Consider the following 18,896-nt stretch of genomic DNA (forward strand, 5'->3'; position numbering starts at 1 on the left):
GAGACTATTGAAAGCTGCTGATCTGTTCCTGCCACAAAACCTTTGGTTGTCACATATCATGAAATGTTGAATCTTACTTACAAGAGGTTTACAAAAATAATCAGTTTAAACCAGAATATTGACAGCAGAAACGAATAATAAATATGGGCCTGCAGGCAACAGTGAAGTTCTAACCCGCTTCAACACCTACTGCCGTCCTTCAGAGAATATGGAAGTGCTTGTAAAATTAATAGGGTGTTGACTGCTTTAGCACCTTGATACTGTGAGTTTATTGCAGTTGAAGGTCTGAACATCATAAGTTTATATATTACACACATTTCAGTTCACGACGATTAACTGGTAAAACCATCCACTGAAACTGGCTTCTATTTTCCAAGTAAATGTGACCATACTTAAATTTTCTGTAGAGATTATTCACTCTTTACAGACAGAACTCAGAGTAATTTTGAAGTGACCAAAGTTTTAAACACAACAAAAAGGAGCCCAGGAGCAACTTGTTCACTGCATCAGCAAACTTCACTTAATACTTTTGGTAAAACTTTATTATTCAAGTTTAGATGTAAATGACCTCATTTCTGTCTGAAATAGCTTTCATGGAAGATACAGAAAGAATGTGTAGGTGTGATAAAACAAAGAAATAAACATCACAAAATTACATGCATGATGAAAGTCAGGAACATGTCCCAGTTGCTTTAAAGACAGAGGCAGTGGTTCCTTTTGCTTTCTTCAGGATTTGGATCTTTTTGCTGGGATATATCATTGAATAATATTGTAAGATTTGAAAACCAAAAAAAAAACTGCAAAATATATGATTCATTTTCAGATTCCTAGAATTATTCAATGTTTTATAAGCTCCTGGAAACACTGCCTCCGCACTGAAACAAGACTGTATTTCATTATAAGACTGATGTAAGATGCTACTGGAAAATGCAATAAACAAAGTCAACAGTAAACAGCGATTCTAACATCACTTTATAAGAACCATCAACTTTCAAACTGTTTCACTTGAAACATAATATTGAAAAGCAATTAACAAATGTGCATATAGTCTTTTCAAGCTTAACAATATGAATTAAGAGCTTTGATAGATAACACAAGGTACATTAATATTCATTAAGTGGAATGCATAGTGCTAACCTCTTTTCCCCCTATTTAAGCATGAAAATACGTTCAGCTACTTTTCATCCATACTTTGCATTAGCAACAACCATATTTATTTCATGTTGGTATTCAGGGCTACTAGGTGAAAGAAAAAATTCTAATGAAATAGAAATAGGTGCTTCATTACTTCTTTTGCTACATTTGCACATGTAAACAGCTAGAAAAGAATCAGTATTCTGATTCTAAAGCATAATGCAATATTTTTGTTGCATACTTTATAGAAAAAATTATACAATGTGTCAGGCACCATCATTTTCAAATGTTTTACATTTACTCTTTTTTTAGAAAAATAATATTCTGATTGTTCTCCCAAATTCTAAAATGCAACATGTACTCATTGTATTACAGTACTAAAAGTCCTATTCTTTAGGTTTGCAATTTTTATCAGATTGCACATTTCTATGCAGGCCCCTCTGAATGTGTGTCATAAAGTCATACTTGTCTGTACAGAAATGCTGGCATATGCTACACTGGAAAGGTCCGCTTTCACCATGGCAACTCATATGCAATGCATACATCACTTCATCCATAAACAGAATGCTGCAATGAACACACTTCGTCAGTGATTCATCCTGTGTGCCTCGGTCAACTTTGTCCGGAGGTTTTTCTGCATTTTCTACACTTTCCTCCATTGTGGTTACCGATGCATTAACTTTGTCCTTTGTGGCATCATTTGCAGTTGGTCCTGATCTGGAATGTTTTGTTACCAGATCCAAAGGAATGTCATTATCAGATCCAAGGGATGAGAAAGTTGGAGGCAGGTTAAAGGCAGGATAAGGCACAAAGTTTTGACAAGGATTTGGTAGGCCAGACACATGGTAGTGTGGATTCCCAGCGACAGACAATTTATACTTACTCCAGAACCTCAGCCAATCAGCTTCATTTTGTAAATCACTATGCACAAACTGAAATCCAAACAAAGGATACTGGTACTTCTCAATAGGGCTTCCTGGAGGCGAGTAATTTGAGTGCTTTGTAGGTCTAAGGTATTTTTCAATAGGACTTCCTCGTTCTGAACTTCCTTTCCCTTCTGATACAGGCAAACAATTTCCTGGGTCTACACTGCTTTCCTGAGGGCTCTTTACTTGAACGTGCAGTGGCTGCATTCTTCTGTGAAGGTCTACAGTCTGGCCAACTACCAATGTAGACTGGCCCTGATGTGACTTACTCACTGAACCATATAGATCAAGTTTGCTTAGATTAGATTGCTGCTGCTCCCGGTGCTGACTCTCTGAAGAGTGCTCCTCTGATTTCTTTTCTAGTGAGTTGTCATTCAGTTGCTCCTCATTGCTTACTCTCTGCTGTTTATTGACCTGATCTGTCTGGAGTACTTCAGGGTTAAGTCGCTTTCTTGTCCGCCTTCGAATAATCTGCTCCCCATTACTCTGCTTTATAATATTTAAAGGCCTTGGAGTCTAGAAACAAGCAAAAACAGGTAGATCTTAACTTACATTTGCACAACTCATGCTACTTGTCATTAAATTGTAACTGTATACAGACTAATTGATCATGAGGGCTGAATTAGGAGTATATGCAAATCCTCAGTTTGAAGGGAAGAAAAGGACGCACAAGTTCATTCAAGCCCAAAAAACAAGGGAATTATACATCTATATATTGTTCCCAAACATGTTATTTTATATAACAAACAGGAACATGTATAAACTTATACTGTTTGTTTAAAAAAAAAGCACGCATCAACATGAGGTAACCAGACCAGTAAGTAGATGGATTTGTAGCAAAGGACATCCAAGGTCAGAAGTAGAATTCTGATGTAATAGAATACAGATTAGGAAGATACAGTTTAATTAACTGCTTTTCTGAAGAAAGAAAATCAATAGTCTACGTTGCTGAAAGTGTAGTGTTAAAGTTGCATTTTCACCCATGGCTCATATAGTGACTGAGTAACTGTGAGCACTCTAATCTACAGCGAAAAACATTCTTTAAACCTCACTGCAAACAGCTGTCTATACAACGGCTACAGATGTAGAAAATGCTTCAGTTATGGAGACAGCTGTCGACAGAGAAACGGACAATATGGATTCTAGGGCTGAATTTATTGGGCACCGTTCCGGTTTGTCACACGGTGGGTGGACATTTCGCATGATGGGGGCAGGTGGTGTGACACCAATTACGGCATCAGATGACTCTGGAACAGGTGCTGGCCCCATATTTAAAGCCCTGCTTGCATTGCTGTATTTGCTGCTTCCACTGCACTGCTGAAACCGGTGTTGAACTGACTCCTGGACCCCCCCACCCCCACGAGGTAGACCCCGCAGGATGGCCGAGCCAAGGCCTCATGGTTTAGTGATGTCTCCTTGCAGATTCTCCTTCAGGCTGCAAGGGAAAGATGGGAGGTTCTCTTCCCAAATGATGGTAAGAAGAGGTTCTCCCGCCCTCCCGCTTGACTAAGCAAGCCTGGGTGGAGATTGCGGAGATGGTTAATAGTTGTGGGGTCACCCCCTGGAACTGGATACAGTGCCGCAAGAGGGTCAACGACCTCCTGCATTCTACCAAGGTGAGTGCTGCATAACTAACTCTTTATTACTGAGTGCAAGGGGTTACGCAACAGTAAGCAGGCATGGTGAGGGTGACACTACAATGACGATGACAGAAGGGGTTAGACATCACCTCCTCTTGACAGGTGCATGACTGCATCTCGTCCACAGGCCGCCTTTCTTCATAGCTCACCACCCTTAACTCCCGAGAGCGGGCAACAGCATGAGCTACGTGTGATACCCCAGTAGGGGACAAGGGGCTGACACTCGCAGAACTGTCACATTGATCTCTCTGCGAAGTATGACGACCTCCATACTTCCTCTTGCAGGACAAGAGGTCCCACAACAGGAGGGAGACATCCCGAAATGGCGGAGGCATTTCAGGTCTGCAGCCTCTCACTACAACCCAGGAAGATGCATTAGAATTGGCAGGGACACAGGGTAGCTGTGCCATATCAGATGGCGAGACTGGAGTCTCTGTGCAAGAGAGTGAGGATTGGCTTCCATTGACATACAGTTCACTTCTGGAGACCCCATCACGTATGGTTGACATGATGAGATCTGCACAGCCTAACCCACATGTTTGTGTTCTCTCATACAGGTTGGCGCCCGCAGGAGACTGCAGCTACAGTGGGACAGCAGTCAACCTCTGAGGAAGAGGATCACTAATGATGCAGCATCCCATGACTCTCCTGCACCTTCCATCAGCACAGATACTTTCATCTCAGTGGGTTTCCGCTCAGCTGTAGAATCAGGGTCACAAGCTAGTGAGAGCACTGCACACATACCCGAGCAACTGGCTGAGGCTGAGACAGCCGAGGCCTCTGACAGTCACAGGATTGTGGGAGGCCAGGACAATGCTGAGCCCCAGGCTGATGATGAGCCTCTGGTGTCAACAGCATGCTGGAGTTGCAGCGAGATGGATAAGGCAACATCTGGCAGAGATGTCACAGGCCAAGTGCAGCCATGAGCGGTCAATGGAGGAGCCCATTCATGACATCAGAACGCATGGCTTCCTCCATCAAGAGGTTGCCGACCCTCATGAAGAGCCAGATCCCACAGATCTGCACACCACTGCCTTGGCCTTGAGTTCACGTGTTGAGTGACACCTGGAGTCTTCTCCCACTCCTCATCTTTCTCTGGTGAGCAGGGAGGTGCAAGCGAGCCTTGAAAGGGAGGAGGAGAGGCTGACCTCCACATCTGGAGGCTCCCTTCAGGGCGCTCCAAGTGTGGACAGTGGCTCCTCAGCCCCTCCGCCAGTGAGCCCAGTTCCAGCAGCTGCAATGCCTGAGGAGAGTCCTGCATCAGTGCAGGACACAGTCAGGCAGCCGGGGCCTTCCAGGCCTCAGGCAGCCAGAGGACACCTGCTGAAGTCATCACAGGCCAAGGGGCAGCCTGATCAGCAGCCTGCCTCCAGCAGAACTGCTGTCGCAGGTATTAGATGTTGCAAACATATGAAGAAAACCACCGGGCCACACTCGGAGTTTCATGGGTGTCTGACATGTAATGATTAATAAAAAGTTCTTTTGGTCTAGCCATTAACGATCATTGTGTAAAAAGTTATTATTCCATTCTGCCCTAATTGCGAGCTGCTGACTTCACCCTTCCCCCTTCGTACAATGCCAATATAAGCACAACCTTCATTTAAATATGATCTCCCCTGGGTACTAGTGCAGTTTGCAATGGACACAAGTCAGGGACACAGGAAAGAAGGCAACAGACGACATGCACTGAGGTCAGTTTTTATTGTTTTCGCTGTGAGTGGGCATCAGGGTAGTTATGAAGTTGTCTCTTGCCTCCTTGGCACATCACTCAATCTGCCTGGCCTCTGGTGCAAGTGCTTCAAAATCCAGCTTCCAGCTCTCCCCCTTCTGCATCCTCTTTGTCGGTAGAGAAGTGACGCTCAGGCATCTGATCTTCATGCAAGGCCCCCCCGCCCCCTCAGCAGTGCCACATTGTGCAGAGCACAGCAGACCACCATGATACGCAAAACCCTCGCTGGGGCATACTGCAGGGCTCCACTAGATCGATCTAGGCAGCGGAATCTCATCTTCAACAGCCCAATGGCCTGCTCGATGGTCACTCGGGTGGAGACGTGGCAAGTGTTGTACCTCTCCTCTGCTGCATTGCGAGAGTTCCTCATGGGATCAGTCACCATGTCTTCAATGGGTCGCCCTTGTCCCCGAGAATCCAACCCTGAAGGTGAGCGGTAGGCCTGAAAAGCAGTGGCACCCGGGACTATCAAAGTATGTAGACATTATTGCTGCTTCCTGGGAAGTGGGCACACACCTGCAAGAAATGATTTTGGTGGTCGCAGACCAATTGAACATTGATTGAATAGAAGCCCTTCCTGATGAAGTCGGCTGGCTGGTCCGTGTGAGCCTTGATGGCCATATGTGCAATCTATCGCACCTTGAATCCGGGGGAATCCAGCAATGACCCACTCGGCCTGACTGCCTGGGTCGGTCTGGTAGCCACATAATTGCCAGCCCTCTTGAACAAGGCATTGGTCACCTCCTTGATGTAGCGGTGGGATGCGGCCTGGAAGACCCCACACCTGTCCCCGGTGGATCCTTGAAAAGATCCATACGTGTAAAAATTCAATGTCACTATGATCTTCAGGGTCACTAGCATAGGGTGACTCCCAAATCTCAGGGTGTATAAGATGGTGAGAGCCTCCCTGGAGATGCATAGTCTTCGCTGACCATGGCACTCAGACATTTGGAGGTAGCTGATCTGCGTCCGGTACATTCTCTGATGCAGGTGGTCCCTTCTTGGTATGGCCGGCTGCTGCTGCTCTCGTCATGGAGTTTCACGGGCAGGTGCAGCTTTCTCTTGACACACCCTCCATCGAAGGTGTCGCCTCATACCGCGGGGGTCCAAAAAGACAGGGTGTACCAGACCCATGCCAGATGATCAGTGGGCCTACAGAGTACTGTCGACCCAAAGACGACCCTGCCTTAGCAACTGAGCTTTTGAAACTTCTGGCAGACTCCCTGATGGCCCTAAGTGCCCACAATTGCTGATATCCAACCCTATCATCCAGCATCAGGGTGACCAAACATCTCACACAACAGTTTGGCCAACCAGTAAAATCATCCAAGTCCACACCTTGCAGAGCCTGAGACCCCAAACACACTTGAAGAGTCGCCGAGACCCTAACATCCCTTTGCAGAGCCGCCGAGACCCCGACCCCCACTTGCAGAGTGCACAGCACCTCGGACCGAAAATAGGCTCCGCTCCTCCCTCTCCCCTTGTGCAATCCTGGTCATGGCTACATCCCCATCGCGGCACCGAAGCCTCACTTTGGTGCCGCCAGCTTTTAACAGTCATGAACCTGAAAGCACGTGAGCACCTTCCGCCGTCCACTTAATCCCATGCCCCCAATTGAATCATGGCGAATGAGATGCTAGTGTATGTAAAGTAAGCATTTTACAATGTAAAATACATTCCTGCCGCATCAGGACGTTGATTCCGCCTTGGTGCTTTCCCACCACTGACAAAATCTGGAAAAGAAGTCACAACGCCAATTTCCGGGCGGACACTTGCGACGCAATTCTCCATACCCCCTCGCCATGCCACCATTCCCGCTTTTAAAGGCTGCATTAAATTCTGCCCTAGAAATGCTGAATTATTGGGTGAATCAAAGTTGAAATGTCCTGCACAAACAGTGGGCTGGATTTTCCCATGGGCTTCAGGAACCCAACATCCAGACCAAATTTTGGTCCTGAGCCTGCACTTACCAGCAGTGCACCCGACAGTGCAATCTTCCTGGAGGCAACCTCCTAATTGGTTGCCTCCACGTTCACCATCCTATGAAGGACAGTGGGTGGGCTCTGGACGTTGCCACCTTGGAGCCTCGACAGCCCAACAAGGAGAGGGGGCACTGCTGGGGCAGGTTGGAGACCATGAGAACACCTCAATTTGGAGGCGCCCTCGGAGGTGTGTATTGCAAGTTAAAATTATTAGGGGTAAAGCCGTTACACCCCCAAAGCAGAGGGGATACCCCTTTTGATGTGTCGTTTGGGCCACGAGTGCAGGCTTTCCTGCCGGCATCCCATCTTTGGGGCATGGAACCTCTGGCTCTAAATGGACCTACTGCAGGGAAGCCACCTCCATTCAGCAGACGGCCTCCCCAAATGGCAGGGAACCCCTCAGTCACTGGCAAAATACCAACGCACCACAAAATCTCCCCTAATTGGGTCTGGAATCAGCATAATTGGCTGCTTGCCTCCGTGGTGCAAGCAGCCAATCCCAATGTGACTCTCCACTATTTTCCTGGGCCCCCCGCCTCTAAACCCGGCATCACACGGCTGGGAAAATTCAGTCCAGTGAGCCCACTGCACCAGTATCAGCAGCAGTATTTATTATAGGTGTGACAGGGACAGCTACAAAGTCTATGACCAGCAATGCATTCGATGCTGTGTGTAGCAGGAGCATTAGTTTAAAGGTAAAACCTGCTCCTTCCCCCAGTCTGGCAGGCCCCAGACCACTGAAAGATTTCCCTCTTGGCCACCCTAATTAATGCTGCTTCCTGGAAGCTGATGGTAGGTTTGAAGAAGCGATGGTAAAGGCCCAAATGAAAGTTCCCCACTGGGGCCATGGGGTATCTTCTACCTGCACCCCGCCCAACGTCAATAGGGTATGGCATAGAGAAACGGCAAGCTTCCTCGGGAAATTTCACTGTTCACAATCTGATAGGCTCAATAGAGCCTATGCCTGCTGAGAGTAGACATGGAATTCATTTTTGACCCCAAAATTCAAAGGAGGGAGCAGATAATTGATGTCAGAGATGTCGTGGTCCTGTAGTTTGTTTTTCGGGAAGATGTGGTTTGCCTTTAAGGTTTGCAGAGAATCAGTATTGCGTTAAGAACCAGCAAGCCTCAGGAGTTATAGGAAAATGCATTTTTGTTGCCTTAGAAACAGCCATTTTGGAGACTGCGATTCAAACGGTGCATTTCGTTACCATAGATATTGCCACTGGGAGTGAGTCTCATGCAATACATTTGTTACAATTCAGTTTTGAACTGTTTTTTTGTTGAAGGCAGTTTGTTCTAACAGACAGACAAAGAGGACACAGCTGTGATGACAGAACTTGGAAAAAGAGCTCTCAACCATTTAAACTGAAGGAAGAGGATTTGAGTCTGTTTAGTCTGTGAAAAGGAAGATGGTTGTGGTTGTTGGAGGTCAGTCATCTGAGCTCCAGGACATCACTGCAGGAGTTCCTCAGGGTAGTGTCCTGGGCCCAACCATCTTCGGCTGCTTCAATGACCTTCCTTCAATCATAAGGTCAGAAGTGGGGATGTTCGCTGATGATTGCACAATGTTCAGCACCATTCGTGATTCCTCAGATACTGAAGGAGTCCATGTAGAAATGCAGCAAGACCTGGACAATATCCAGGCTTGGGCTGATAAGTGGCAAATAACATTCGCGCCATACAAGTGCCAGGCAATGACCATCTCAAACAAGAGAGAATCTAACCATCTCCCCTTGACATTCAACGGCATTACCATCGCTGAATACCCCACTATCAACATCCTAGGAGCTACCATTGACCAGGAACTGAACTGAAGTAGCCATATAAATACTGTGGCTACAAGAGCAGGTCAGAGGCTAGGAATCCTGAGGCGAGTAACTCACCTCCTGACTCCCCAAAGCCTGTCCGCCATCTACAAGGCACAAGTCAGGAGTGTGATGGAATACTCTCCACTTGCCTGGATGGGTGCAGCTCCAACAACACTCCAGAAGCTCGACACCATCCAGGACAATGCAGCCCGCTTGATTGGCACCCCATCTACAAACATTCACGCCCTCCACCACCGATGCACAGTGGCAGCAGCGTGTACCATCTACAAGATGCACTGCAGCAATGCACCAAGGCTCCTTAGACAGCACCTTCCAAACCCACGACCTCTACCAACTAGAAGGACAAGGGCAGCAATTACATGGGAACACCACCACCTGCAAGTTCCCCTCCAAGTCACACACTATCCTGACATGGAACTATATCGCTGTTTCTTCACTGTCACTGGGTCAAAATCCTGGAACTCCCTTCCTAACAGCACTGTGGGTGTACCTACCCCAAATGGACTGCAGCAGTTCAAGAAGGCAGCTCACCGCCACCTTCTCAAGGGCAATTGGGGATGGGCAATAAATGCTGGCCTGGCCAGTGATGCCTACATCCCATGAATGAATTTAAAAAAAAATTCTCTCTCAAAATTGTAAAAATAAAAGTCAAGCCAAAACAGAGATCTCTGGTAATTTAAACTGAAGAAAGGGAAATTAGACTGTGACAATCTTTTATCCCTCAAAAACTCTTATGTCAGATTGATTCTGTTGAAAGTGTTTACAAGTCATTAATTGTTGAAATTCGCTGGAGAAGGAAAACAACATTCTGCGAGGACTTCAAGCAACACTGGACTGTAAATTTGCAAGGACTCTTTTTTCTATTTTAAATGTTGTTTATATCTTTATAGTGTTTAAGAATTTAGTTCTTCTAATTAAAGAGTTAATTTGTTGATTTAAAGACACCTGGTTTGGTTAGCCTCATTCAGGGGTTAATAGATGGTACAATTTGGCTGGGTCTTTCTTTAATTTGGAAAGTTTTAAATGATATGTTAGCCGATCTGTGGAGCAACAGGATTGGATTAACAGTGTGTTGGTCCCACCACAATCAGTATATTTTGACTGGAGGCTTTGTGTGGAGTGGTCGGTCATAACAGAGGCGACTTGTACCTTCTGGACAGTCCAAATGACAATATTGGCAGATGCCAAGTTGGGTGGCTCTTTGCTAGGGCTCCTGTGCTGTGTCACAACAGCATAATGCTGCTCTGACTTTCTTAATTTTCAGTTAGGCTGGGCACTAGTGATGCACCCTTCGAGAAGCCCGTGGCCCACCCCTAGTATGGTAATGGTCCCATTTCCCAGAGTGGGGCTTATGGGTACTCACATAGATGTGTGGGCAGGCGTACTGGTATAGCGTTCACCCTTGAAGAATTCCGGGGCCTATATTCCTGCACATACCAAAAATGGAGAATGTATATGCATCAGCAAAGGTGGCTGTTAATGTTTTTGGAATTTTAGACTAGATATTTATCTTAGGTTCAGCATCACTTGCCATTCTTGTAGGTGCACCTTCTGTGCACTACAAACTGGAGACTGCTTTTACCTACCCAATATCTAGGTAAACGCAGTCAGACTTAGGAGACAGACAGAGAATGCTCGTCAATGGACTCTAGGCTGCTGAGCATGTCACATGCCACCATGTGATCTACTCAGCTTTGGTAGGTAGACAAATTTCTTAACCTACTGACCAGTTTGAAACCCTCAACAATCAGCGAGATTGGTCCCCATGTGCAATGGCAGCAATCAACCAACATATAGCAAGACCTTTCTGAACTACGCATTCATCTGCCTTACTCTAAGTTGTATATATCGGCTAAATATTTTCTATGCTCTGCAGAAACAGCTAGCAGTAATCATTTTTACCTTGTGTGCGTGTGTGTTGTGACCAGCAGGAAAAGAAATCCAATAACTAATCCATCATGTGCAAGAGCAAATAATGTCTCAGCAGTATCATATCACTAGTCTGCTGTTGTTTCTGCAATGAGATACTGGACTTTTAACCATCATTTAAGTGATTACTATCTGCTCCGTGTGAACTCTTTAAAAAAAGACTAGTGAACCTTTAATGATGCAATTTCAGTTTACAGGACCAGTATGGAGGGGAGGAAGTCTGCTGGGATCATTACGTCTGGTCCAATTAACCCAACAGGTACATTTTTGCTTGCATATTTACTGTGGTTAATACATCCATGAGACCTTCACTAAAGGGAATATATTTCATCTGAATCAATATACTCTGATAATTTGTACTACCAAGACCTTGATGGGAGAGGGGAGATTTATTCAAGGTGCTTGTACAAGCACTAGCAGTAGAGACATTGCTGAACTTTTTGCAAGATTTAAAAAATATATATATTTTACTTCCTACTCCTCCCAAAAACATTTCATCGTTGAAAAGACCTGACTATGTATTGTAAGAGTCTTGCAGGGAGGCAAGATCAAGAGAGAAGCTGCTCTGAGATAACTGGGAAAAGGCAGGTACATGTGGAGATTTGAACAGGTTGAGTGACAGCACTGTGGGCAGATTACCAGACAGGGAGGATGGATAGATCGCAAGGCTAATTATAATGTACTGTGCCAGTGGGTTTCTCATGCTGGGGCTGTTGAGAAAGAGTCTCAGTCAGAATATTAATCATCACTGTTACATTATCTGCAAACCATTATACATAAGCGTTTTGCATTCCATGAGAAGGATGCGAGAGTTTCTCTTCCTAGCAAAATATTAATTTGCTGCAGTGAATCACTTAAACCCCTTTGCATTGTGGAACTGCTCCAGTGCTGAGATATCAGACTGCACCCAATTACATTCTACAGTGGATTCAAAATGTTGGCAGTGACACGAAAGTAAACTGTGCCTTCTATGCTTCTCCCCTCAATATCAGGGGAGGATTCCTCCAGGTTAGCAATGTACAAAATTACATTGTTGGCCTGCTTAGACAGGCAATCTTAATTGGCCCACAGGAGTCAGGGATTAAATGCAGATTGAGGTTGTTCTCTGTCCTTCTGGAGTTTGTATACTGCCTTATTGAAATGCCTCCATTGACACAGCTTGTTATGGTGTACAGGCCCATTCCAATATGTATTTAACATGAAAAACTGGTCAATAGAATATGAAAGTTACTGAGAATGACTTTAAAGTTTTATCATACGCAAAAGACAAAACACCAATTGCTGATAATGCAGTTTTTGTAAATAGGGTCTCCCTTGGTTGTGAAACGAAAGCCAGACTTTCACAACTGACTATTATCCCATGAAAAATACATGTTCATATATCTGCAAAGAACGTATGAAAATGCATTGCTATTCTAACTTAATCTTGCATCATTTTGATGCTGCAGTCTTTTGAAGATTCTACGACTACTAATATATATCCCTTTATGAAGCACTTTTTATTGCTGATTGACTCTGGGCTCAAGAGAGCTCCTGCTCTAAATTGCTATCCAATGCCAACTGCTGGAAAGTCATGCGGGTCGACATTCAGTAAGAACACGATCAGCCTCAGTCATGATGCCTCCCACTATCAAATAGCCTACTAACATTTTGGTCGAAATACTATGAGCATATGCTGGTCATGAGAAACTTTGCCTGCTGCCAACATAATTCAGAAAATAACAGGTACAATGTCCACAATTTTCCATCCATGGGAGTCAATGGATAGAAAATCACAGGTACTGCAGCCGAGCTTTTCTGATATGCACTGACGGCAGACGAGGGTCCTCACTGCCAGCAGATACCCAAAAAAATTAGGTTTTGGTGCCTAGGCTAACACATGAATAACAAACACGTGGGTGGGAAGACAGAGCACTGAGCATCTATAAACCATACTCTATCCAAGTGAGTGCCTTCAGGGGAGGATGCTAGAAAAGGTGGGTGGCAGAATTTTCACAAATGGTCATAAGAAGACTTTTGTTTCCTTCCATCAACTCATACCTACAGCAGCCATCAGATATTATTCCATTGCTAATAGGTGACAACATTTCAAATAGATAAGCAAGTTTTGTTTTACTGGACTGCTTTGTAATTGCTGTATACATTATTAAATAATAACATGATCTATGCCCTTATGTTTAATAAAAGGCTTAATATATTTCATCAAAAACAAGGGCACAGAATACAGTATAACCATTTTATTGAAAATGGAAATGTGGGCAGTAACATCCATGAAGAACAGCTCAGCTATAAAAACCATCTTGTTGTTCTTTCAGATTCAACTATCAGTTCTGCTTACTGGAAGCAACACTGCAATGCTCATGAAAGTTCTGGTAGCTTCTAAACAAGTCAACAGGATTCCCTCAAGAAATACAGAATTGGAAGAGATCAACTGCTTTGAGTAAACTGGCTGACTGGCATGTCACGAAGGAGGGGAAGAAGAAGAAAGGAGAAAAAGAGAATGAAGACAAGGATAAATGGGAAAAGAGTGAGAAAGGGAAGAAAAGAGAGAAAGACTGACTAAAGAGAATCAAGCATAATGGAGATACATTAAGGCAAGTAAACTGTGAGATATAAATGATTCAATTAAATCTTCCAGTACCAATGTAAGTGAGGACACTCCTAAAATGTACATAGTTGCATGGCTTCCAGTGTGTTTCTTACTGTGTTTGCAATTGAGTTTACTAAAGAAAATGAACAACATAATGGCCTGGAATTTGAATGAGGTGTAATTGAGTTTTAAATGGTGCTGTTACAGTCAAGTGAGGAGGGGTCAAAGGGCTTCCCTCTTTTGCCTCTTCTTGTTTGACCACAGGTTTAATTCTTTTTTAAAGTAGATGTACTGGCTAATTCAGTAGGTGTTTGATTACTTACTTGTTATGATCATAACAAGAACCAACTGGACAGGTTTTCTGGAGTTCAACAAAGAAAGAGGTTAACTTTATTGTACCTAACCAATCTAATGAAAATAATAAACTACGCACCAACTTTCACTCTCTCACACACACTAGAGGTTTACATACACACACACACACAAATAGGTTACATAGTGGGGCAACGTAGATTGGTTGAGTTAGAGTCCATATAAACAAGGTGTGGGGTTTGGTGATCCAACTAGCTTCTAGCTGAATTTGGTGGGCCTGAGGCTTTTAGTTTGAAGAGGTAGATGACTGGTTTGGGGGCTTCTTGGAGACAGTGATGCAGATGATATCCTCCAAAGAGGTTTCTGATTGTAGCCAGAGTATGCAAAGGTGGCCAGTCAAAAGGCAGGATTCGAAAGCTTTGAAACAGGAATGGAGAGAGAGAGAGAGAGAGAGAGAGGGGACGCCTGCCTATGTCAGAGTCCAGTTGCTTCTCCTATGCTTCAGAGAAAAATACCTGCTTAAAAACAACAGATGGGGAGGGTCTTGTCATATGACAGTCACTCAGTGATTCAAACATAGCAGTTAGCAGTATTTCTCTGCTTGCTGAAAAGAATAGGTAGTTCCTTTAAACTTACTGGGAATAGGTAGTTCCTTTAAACTTACTGGGAAATGCACAGACATTTCATCTTCCTCCTCACAGTCCTTTGCAATGTATGATACAGTTTAGCAAACTAGGTGATCATCTTAAGCTGCCAGCAGTTATCCTGTTTTAAATTTACTTTTTAAATTTCTTCAAAAAAAATATAAATTCAGATCTTCAGTCAGTGGACCAAAGAAAATTATCATTGAACAAAACAAATTGGCGTAACAGGCGCAATTAAGCCATAATTGCTGATGAACACCCTCTCCGGCCCTGAAAATTGATTTGACAAGTATGGAGCATCATTCCCTCACAATACCATTTTAAAATTCCATGATCTTTAAAAGAAGATTTTTTTTTAAGTTTCTCTCTGATATTTCAGCCTCAATCATTATTCCACATTCTAAAAAATGATTAACATGTGAATGATAATCCTTGCTTCTTTCTTCCTGGTTTGCTGTGAGAACCCTTCAATCTGATTGACTGATTAGCCTACTTTATGACTTCACTGTTGCTGGACGCCACAGATTCCCTATAGATGGAACTAGATATAAAGTCATGTTGGAAAAGGGGAAATTGTTGTTTTAGAGTCCGCAAAGTCTTTGTGGATAACTTTTATCAAAGTAAGCAGCAAGCACCGTCCCTTCACCGCTGACTGCAAAATCTGGGTCAATAAAATGCACAGTAAATCAGAAGTATTTCATTAAGATTTGGAAGCTCCAATATTTAATATTTTCAAAGAAATTTACTGGCTGAAATGAAAAAAGATACTTCAGACTATTTGATATGAAGCATTCATTATAAAGATGGTGCAAAGCACAGATACCAATTAGTTCAAATTTAAAAACATAATTTATTTGATCAAAACCCACACCAATTAAAGCAGGATAATAGGACTAAAACTCACAAGTACAAACTATGGGCGGCACAGTGGCTAGCACTGCAGCCTCACAGCTCCAATGATCCGGGTTCGGTTCTGGGTACTGCCTGTGCAGAGTTTGCAAGTTCTCCCTGTGACCACGTGGGTTTCCTCCGGGTGCTCCAGTTTCCTCCCACATGCCAAAGACTTGTGGGTTGATAGGTAAAATTGGCCATTGTAAAAAAAAATTGCCCCTAGTGTAGGCAGGTGGTAGGAGAATTGAGGGAAGGTGGGATGTGAGAGGGAAAAATGAGATTAATGTAGGATTAGTATAAATGGGTAGTTGATGGTCGGCACGGACTCAGTGGGCCTGTTTCGGTGCTGTATTTCTCTATGATCCTATGACTCTATAATGAAAAGTAAGTTAAGTCCAGATATCAGAAGAAACCACTTTATTAAAAGGGTGACAAATGTCTACAATAATCTGTGAGGCAAGGTAATAGGCCCAGAAATTCTGGAAGACCTTCTGTGCCAGTGGAAGTATGACAGAGCTGTAACCGATGCAGGCTGAGTCTCAAATTTTGGGAACACAATTATCAGTATTGTGGTGGGCAAAACATGACCATAAGGATACAGAAGTGCTCACTCCAACAGCTGTGTTGGAAACTGGAGCAGCACCATGACATTCCTGAGAGAGAGGAGGGGGTTCCTTGATGCATTGAAAAGGAAAAGGTTCTGTTTTCCTATTGCAGCAGAGTTTTAATAGGCCAAATGGGGAAGATGATTGACCCCCCCTCTTCCACAAGGCAGAATGCTGGCAGAGTTGGGTTCTGCCCTCAACAATGTGCCCACTCTCCATTCCTTCCAGCTCCCAGAATTGCAGGAGCACAGGCGGGGCTTTCAAAAGGAGTTCAACGCTTGATGCAGAGAGTCAGAACACCAGTAGAATGAACTTTGGTGAGTCAAGTGGCTTTTGTGATCTTTGACTTATGTTCACTTTCACAGTCAATAGCAAAACTGTCACATAAAGTGTTCCCTTGCAGCCTAATAAAATCTCACTCCAAACGTCAAGCACTGCCATTCTTCCCAATAGTGAATTGCTAACAACTGGGCATAACATTTTTAGACATTAATGGTAATCATTGCTATTGCCAAGTTATTATTTCCAGGTGCAGACAATGCATTATGAAACGTAAGTGGCAAAACTTAAATAAAATAGAAAAGGCTGATGCAGCAGCCGGTCCAGATAAGTGTCTCACAACTAGATGGTCATAATGTCAGTTTTTTTTTGCACTACCCATGACTCAAATATACTTGCCGGTGCTCTTCCAAGAATTGGATCATGGGTGAAACCTACTTCTGCACGGAGTCTGTCAGCTATCAATGATATATGGAATAAATAAATGCTGTATTCAAGGTTTATTGGCTTGGATTTTAGGGTCAGCAGTGAAGGAACAGCACTCGGCGTTCCTCACACTGACTGCTGTCCACAAACTCTTCACGGGCTTTTGAGTAGCAAGATCAATTACAGCTCAGTGCCCTCTACAGGAGATCTGTGGTGTGTGACAGCAGGGCAAGAAACATCGGGACTCTTCAACCAATCAGACTGAAAAATCCTCACTGAGCCACAGAGAGTCTCAACCAAAAGTGTAAATTAGAATATTTAATTCATTGTAAAATTGAAATAAGTGAAGTTGAGATTAAGAGAGAGCGAGAAAAAGAGTCAAAGTAAAAAAAATGCATTTAAAAAAAAATCTCCAACACTAATTAAATTCTGAAAGAATGAAACTTCACACATGTAAAATTATCAGTGCCAGAGAGATTGTCCGGCAGTAATAGCTGATTATGCCATTAAAATTGAAATCACTTACGCCTGAATGCACCTCCCCTAACCTTTTCTCCTGTGTTCTGTAGGTAACTAGGGGGTAAGTACAGCAACTTTACACACTTAACCTTAGATCCATCAGCGAAGTACCAGCGTAGCGAAGCTTGTGGAAGAGCAGTGCAAATCGGACAGCAATTTCCAGATTTCTGCATTTAACTGTGCACATGCGAACTCTGGAAGTTGCTGTTCAATTTACTCCATAATAACTATGAATGCTGATAGCCTCATTATTGTTCTCAACGCAATTTTTTTTTTTATTTATTCGTTTCATGGGATGAGGGCGTCGCTGGCCAGGCCAGCATTTACTGCCCATCCCTAACTGCCCATGAGAAAGTGGTGGTGAGCCATGCATCCGGGCCAATATACTACTACTTAAATTTGAAAATTCTCATCACCAATTGGGTGGCACTGATGGAAATCCAGACAGCACTGTAGCAGTACTGAAGGGACAGGAGGCCATTTAAAAGGGTGAAAGAGCCCCAACAACTGCATCAAACCTTCATCTGAAGGCTCAAATCAAGAACAAGGACTTTAACAAGAATGGAATCAGGATATAATGGAGGGAGAGGAGGCCATTACTGGATGCTAATCTTCCATTAGCAGACTTTGGGGCTTTCCCACCACTAACATTAGAGTCTGCCCAATAATCTGATAGCAATGGCAAGCGGTATAGATGGGAGCGAAAGGGGCTTGGAACCCAAGCTCAGCTTTGTCCCTTGCATTTGCAGAGAAGGGATGGCAAATGGCTGTTCCTGGAAGGGCAGAGGGAGAGAAATTAAGTTTGGGGCAGGAAGCTATTAGCAGGCTTAGCCAGTTGATATACTCCGCTGTTGTCTCGCCTGATTCAGGGTAGGATAACACGAGGAAAATCCAGGTCATGGACCTTGGGCATGATCCATTTATATATATATATATATATCTGCTACGCAGACATTAGATGGCCTTAGAGAAGGTACAGGTGACTGCCTCCGAAGCCTTTGTAAAGCAGAGAAGTTCACAGATTACTTTTCTTTTGTGGGCAGACATATACAGAATTAGTACCAAGAATCAGCCCGATGTTATCCCAGAAACTTAGGTTGTTACCTTTTGACTGCTTCTATATCCACAATTAATGGTTGCCACTGCAATGTTACTTTAAAAGTAGCTTTAAAAACGTTCAAAGACATGTCCCAAAACACTTACAATAATATTAAATGTCAGTGTGCATTTTTTTTTTAAGTTTTCCATTCCAACAATCTTTCCTAATTTTCATTCTAACTAATTAAATGGAACAGTACACACACATACAATTTCTATTCCGCCAGCTTTAGTTGTGGTTTAATGAAACGCATCTGATTTTCAGGTGACCGTATTGGGAAGACCAGTTCAAGATAATTAATTGCAGGCAAAGCAGTGGATCAGATCAAACTGAAACATGTTACATCTGCCCTATTTGAG

General features: G+C 43.6%; 1 protein-coding gene across 8 annotated transcripts in view; it reads right to left on the bottom strand.

Annotated features, from left to right (window-relative positions):
• Positions 1 to 953: 953 nt before the first annotated feature.
• trps1 (trichorhinophalangeal syndrome I) overlaps positions 954 to 18,896 on the bottom strand; it is a 224,228-nt gene continuing 206,285 nt past the window's right edge. For all 8 annotated transcript variants that reach the window (XM_068032172.1, XM_068032171.1, XM_068032168.1 and 5 more), the window contains exon 6: positions 954 to 2,576. In XM_068032172.1, coding sequence (XP_067888273.1) covers positions 1,521 to 2,576 — 1,056 coding nt within the window. In that variant the 3' untranslated portion in view covers positions 954 to 1,520. The remainder of the gene's footprint in view (positions 2,577 to 18,896) is intronic.

The sequence above is a fragment of the Heterodontus francisci genome, chromosome 5 (assembly GCF_036365525.1).
Source record: "Heterodontus francisci isolate sHetFra1 chromosome 5, sHetFra1.hap1, whole genome shotgun sequence".
NCBI classification, from domain to species: domain Eukaryota; kingdom Metazoa; phylum Chordata; class Chondrichthyes; order Heterodontiformes; family Heterodontidae; genus Heterodontus; species Heterodontus francisci.